General features: G+C 39.3%; 1 protein-coding gene across 1 annotated transcript in view; it reads right to left on the bottom strand.

Moving 5' to 3' along the window:
• Positions 1 to 1,620: 1,620 nt before the first annotated feature.
• LOC119173012 (phospholipid-transporting ATPase ABCA3-like) overlaps positions 1,621 to 6,000 on the bottom strand; it is a 101,261-nt gene continuing 96,881 nt past the window's right edge. The window contains exons 4-5 of the mRNA XM_037424142.2: positions 4,973 to 5,186; positions 1,621 to 2,617 (exon numbers count right to left, since the gene is read on the bottom strand). Coding sequence (XP_037280039.1) covers positions 2,417 to 2,617; positions 4,973 to 5,186 — 415 coding nt within the window. The 3' untranslated portion in view covers positions 1,621 to 2,416. The remainder of the gene's footprint in view (positions 2,618 to 4,972; positions 5,187 to 6,000) is intronic.

Below are 6,000 nucleotides of genomic sequence, written 5' to 3'. Positions count from 1 at the left end.
AAAAATTGTCTTCAACGACATGATAAAACTTATTAAGTCTTTAAAACTATTTTCTGTGCCTGGCTGATTTAATTGAATCTAAGGTTGTAACGAGCACATTGACCTATTGATCTGTCCTACTAACAATGACATTCAGACATACCCTTAGCACTGGTTTTATTGTATCAAACTAGAAAAAGGGAAAGGTAATTTCGTTCTTTAAATGGGGTAAAAGCCATTTCTCTCCTAATTACCGGCGAATCTTCCTTACTAGCAAACCATGCGAAATACTTGAACAAATCATGTTCTGAGATGTCATAATCTTGTTTAATTCATCTTGCTCTTTTCACTATCATGACACGGCCTTTGTATAACTTACTCCTGTGAAACACACCGTGTTTTTTGCATAAACTGCATATTGTTCTAGACAACTCTTCACTTTCCAACTGAATTTCCCTCAATTTTTCGAAAGCATTCGAGAAAGTTTCTCATAAATTACTTCTATACAAGCTTAGTCTACTTAACGTTCACGATAAATTTCTGACCTGGATTGAATGTTTTCCTCCTCACCAGTCTCAATTTATTTCTGCAAGCAACACTAACTCAGGACATAGCTCTATAAAATTTGGTGTTTCAGAGGGTTTGGTGCTTGTTCCTCTTCTTTTTCTAATTTACATGAAAAACTTACCTTCTGGTGTTTCCTCAAATATTCCCCTTTTTGCAAACCATTGCGCTATCTTTAAGAAACTAGCTTGTGACAATGGTATACTTCTTCTGCAATATGACGTTCATGCAGTTTCCTTGTGGTGAAAAAACTGGCAAAGGGAAATGAGCTTACATAAACGTAAATTTATGCGAGTAACCTGATTGAAAACAATTCATTCTGTTCACAGACACAAAAGTAAACTATCAGAACCTGTGTCACTGTACAAATATCTATGTGTGCATATATTGTCGAACATAACCTGAAATCTTTATATCACACAGATTATTAATAAGAAATATCAAGCTAGGTTGCATTTGTCGAATATTTTCAAGTATACCGTCTTCCATAGAGCTTCTCTTATGCAAAACACTAATAAGGTCTAAACATGAATATGCTGCATCAGTATAAGATCCCTTTTATGAAAATATTTCATATGCACTAGAAATGATTCAGAACAATTCTATTTCTTTTAATTGTTCTCAGTACAATCGCACTGCCAGCGGAACAGCAACGATGATCCTATTTTATTGATTCTTGCATCTCGATAAAACCTCACCGTCTAGTTCTTTTTATAAGTTTTACCATCATCCACAATCGCATAGCGAACTAATCAGTCCTTCGCAGTACGTTTCCAATTGACGGGACCATATACAAGGAGTCGGAGCTTCACCATGTAAAATTCACGCATTTTTCAATTCATTCATATTACCCCTACAAAAACATTGAAATTGTCTTCCTGCACAACGAATTTAACTAGTGACTCTTATTTATTTAAGCATGCTTTACATGCTTAAACCACAAGACACCAGAGTTTTCTCTTTTTTAAACCTTTATTGTGTGTCATTTTACATGGCGTATGGCGGTATTTTACTTTTCACTGCTTCAATGCATTACAACTATTTCTTTCCTTTGTGGTCCTCCGCAAATGTCAATGTATAAAATTGTTAAGCTACTTGTTGTGTTATTGATACTAAACTTTTCTACATATTGTGCAATCTTATTCTGTTAGTGTGTAATTGGAACGCTTCATTCCTTAGTATAACGACTCCCCTATATAATGTCTGTGCAATGTACCAGGTTCGGCCCCCGTGCAGAACCAAAATATTTTATCGATTTCTATTTGATCTTCCTACTTTTTTGGTCACGTAGAGATGATGAATTAACGCTGACCAGCAACGATGGTGACGTCAACGACGCTAAGGTCATCACCACAATATTTGCGAAACGAGCTCTTTAACGCTGTAGCGTTAAAGTACAGCCAGAATTTATTTCGTGGCCTTAAAAAATTACGGAGGTGATCAGGAAAGCACCCAGCTGTATATAGATAGATAGATAGATAGATAGATAGATAGATAGATAGATAGATAGATAGATAGATAGATAGATAGATAGATAGATAGATAGATGTTCGATGTGCCTGCATTATGTAAAAAATGTTTCTCGTTTAAAAACCTCTCAATGGGGCATTTATTCAGGCAGTGTGTCTGCTTTGCGCATACATCCACCACTGTTTATCGCGAAACACGCACATACGTCTGAAGCACGCTTACTATTTATAAAGTTGAATAGAGTTTCCGTACAAAAATACTTGAGCTATTCCAAATATATTTATTTGCATATATTAGTATTTGTTCAACTGGTCAGAGCAACGTAATTGCTGATGGCTTCCAGATGCTAAGAACGAAGTTTACGTGCATAGGTTCACTCTGATGCCGGTAACACTGTAGCTGCTTATGGTGATGCTACTGGTGATCTATTCAGAACTAAGGTACTTTGAGTATGTTCTTTCTCCGCAAACTCAATAAATAACTGCTCCAAGGTGGTATCTGAAGCAAGAGTGCCTTTGCAACCGGCAACTCTGTCCAAAGTTTCAAGCTTGCGAAAAAGGACGCTCCACGGAAGCTTGTCACGAGTGCGGATTTCGATCTGTTCCTGCGAAAGACAAAGAACAAACCCTGTAAGGTAGAGACAAAGCATCTGTAAAATACTTATTTCGTTTATTTCACTTTACCATACAGGATCTCTTGGGGGTGTCAGTTCAGTAGGGGAGGGGGCATCACAGCAGTAAAGCAATGCAAAAGAAAAATTGCATAACCATGATGCAGTCCTACACTGAACTAACCATCCGCTCACGATTACTAGCACATTATCACTGAAAGAAACTTCCGAAAAAGAAATATCGCCGAACCTATAATAAGACAATTGTACACAAAAAAACGATGTGGCAATGCTTTGGCAAAAACACCTAAATATTTATGACTATTGTACAGTGTTGTTATCTCAGTAGGAACACGGCGAAGCGTGTCCATGTTCTGCCTAGTACACCAGCGCACACTTTGGGAGGTCGCATCGAAGCGAATTTCAGCAGACGCATAGGCATTGTCTGATCTCCTGTAAAGCGTTAGAGCGTCTTGCTTACTAAGCTGTGAAACATGCTTATCAGAACGCCGGGAGCGACTGAATGCATAGCAACAGTGATTTCCAGAAAAGCACACCTGGCCTACTTCATAGTTCTGCAGTTTTTCTGGTAACATGTGAATGTTTGCTCCATTCACCAAGTCACCTCATGTCGCAATGTATGCCTCTTTGAAAGCTCCCCTGCATTATTTTGGTTTATAGAAGTTAACACTACTAAACATCCCACATTCAGGTGAAGGTGCAATGATAGAGAGGCAAGTCTGCAATGCCAGCGTATGTTCAAGTACACCTGGTGGTCACTATTCCCGGAGTCCTGCATAACGGTACCTCACATGATCATATCGCAGTGTTTGTACGTAATATACTAGATCCTATATGTATTTAAATAAACATTGGGCTTAATGAACCAAAGGTGACTATTGTGTGCAAAGTCTGCTGATTGATAATGCATCGTTTGGCTTTTGCACTGACTTCTTCGCTTGCCATTTGAAAATAATGATGCTGCAACTTGTCGGAACTCGCTATGTATGTATTTTTTCTCACCAAGCCAGATTTTTTAACGACGAATGTAGGCCAGTGGTGACACTCTGAAATGCTAAGAACTTCACCCCACCGTAGTGAGAAAAGTTTGCGTTTTTTGATGTTTAGAGCCTGCCAATGTTCTTTGCAATTTGCAGAAAAGTGGTCTAGTTAATCATCACGAACAAAATGTCATCAATGTGCTTAGAAAATATTCATGTGAATTGAACATAGACCATTCCAACAAAATCTTGCCATTAATCACATCCGCCCTAATTGCAACGTCGTACGACGCGAAACATTCCATTTTGATTTACGCTGAACGAACGACATTGTGCACACTATTCCAAATTATTCTTAATCCCTCTTTTTGTAGCATGTACCCCAGTTTTCTTGCATTATGACATCTGAAGACGATGCCAAAGCTTAAGTGGCTAATTTTATTATTGGCTTGACACTTTTATCTCTGATAAGTTCCTCGTTTTTCAAAAAAAAACAAACAAACAAAAGAATTGTTCCTAAAACCTTACGTACTTTAGCAAGAACACCTAATAATAGGTCCACAAGCACACTCATGTTTACTCATTCCGGCTCACTGAGGCTCAGAGTGATCTGCGAGTCCGAGTTTAAGTGAGTTCACGTGAGTAATATTAGCTGTGTTAGAGTGCGAGTCAGTCCCATCGAGGAAAGTTTTTGTGACTTTGGTCCGAGTGAGCCCCAAGGGGGAATGAACTTCGCGAGTGAGTGTGAATGAGTTCCAAACAGTTTATTTACACATGACCCTATGTACATAACAGTTCTATGAAGCTTAAGTCCGCTCACTTGCGTACTGATGTTTAGTCACCAGAGAAACGCAAATTTACAGTAGCATTGGCCAGTGGTCCTTCTGTTTCAGTTAGAGTAACGCCTCAGTGTTCACGGCGCACAGGTGGGCTACAGCTGCTCACCAGGTCAAAGTAGCGTAGCCTGGAGGCAGCTGCGCAGGATACCTTCATTCGCCACCAAAGAAATTTATACACAATATTGTTTCAATAACAATATTTTATTCGCGTGATATATCAAAAGAAATACTAAAAAATGAGGAAAAAATTATGATCATCATTAGAGTTTAGCGACATTTGGCTAAAAGTGACAACTTTTTGGAAGCGTCCCGGGAATTTTGTCAGAAGAAAATTAACCCCACTAGCATTGACTTTTTTTACTGACTACCCACGCACCTAGTGAAATGAATACCTACCCTGCTTCTTGAACCAGCAGGCCGTTGAGGTAGTCGAGAGGGCCTTTCGCCAGACTTGGCGTATCAGCTCTTCAGTTGTACAATAGGCAGAACAAAGCAATACAAGCACTTACCTGTGTATTGTTCAGGATCTTCATGCCTGGAAATAGTTTCCCAGCAGCTTCTAATATTTCTTGTGGGCGTGCCTTTGGCGAGTCGCAGGGAAAGAGTTTAACGTTGCAGCCTTTTCCAAACTTATCCTTCAGATGCTGCAGTGTTCCCAAGCAAACCATTTCGCCCTTAACCATGATGCACAGCCGGTCACAAGCGATCTCACAATCTTCCATGCTGCAAAAGAGTTGGTATTGCATGAAAAAAGTAAAAAGGTGAAGATACACTCGGTGTATTCTATCTTTTATTCTGCTAATTTATATAAGAATACCCTAACTGTAAAGTGCCAGCATATTCAGCGACGTGACGTACGCTGTAAACAGATGACCCTGCTTTGCCACTACTGACATTTTAGTGTAAGTGATAATTGGCAAAACTTTGTAATTCACCTTTTTATGAGCTTGTTTAAGCAGCTTATAATGAAAAACAGGCTTGATGATGTTGAAGACATTGATAAATCGCAATCCTTGCATTTTGCTCATTACCAAATTTTGAGGTGACAATAAGCGCGGAATAAAAGAATAACTCTCGCGGTTTTTTGTCACAGGTAAAGTGTCTGTGACAAAATGGCAAGGTGTGTATGAATGTACGGCGCAATCAAATCTAGTTAAAGTACACGGTGGCTCGTTCAGCGTGTACTATTAGGACACTTGTTTTTTGCGTGTGGTGTGTGACTTCTGTTCATCTGTCTGACCAGATGGTAAAACAGGCGCACAAGCTTATTTTAACTGTAGTACTGTGCGCAAAGAGTAGGGAGTAGGGACAAAATGGCAAGCTTTGTATGAATGTACGGCGCAATCAAATCTAGTTAAAGTACACGGTGGCTCATTCAGCGTGTACTAATAGAACACTTGTTTTTGCGTGTGGTGTGTGACTTCTGTTCATCTGTCCGATCAGATAGTAAAACAGGCGCACAAGCTTATTTTAACTGTAGTACTGTGCGCAAAGAGTAGGGTTTATACATGGTTGCTATTTCCGTTTGGCGCCGCAA

Source organism: Rhipicephalus microplus, chromosome 4 (assembly GCF_043290135.1).
Source record: "Rhipicephalus microplus isolate Deutch F79 chromosome 4, USDA_Rmic, whole genome shotgun sequence".
NCBI classification, from domain to species: domain Eukaryota; kingdom Metazoa; phylum Arthropoda; class Arachnida; order Ixodida; family Ixodidae; genus Rhipicephalus; species Rhipicephalus microplus.
This window is presented reverse-complemented; position numbering and strand designations above follow the sequence as displayed.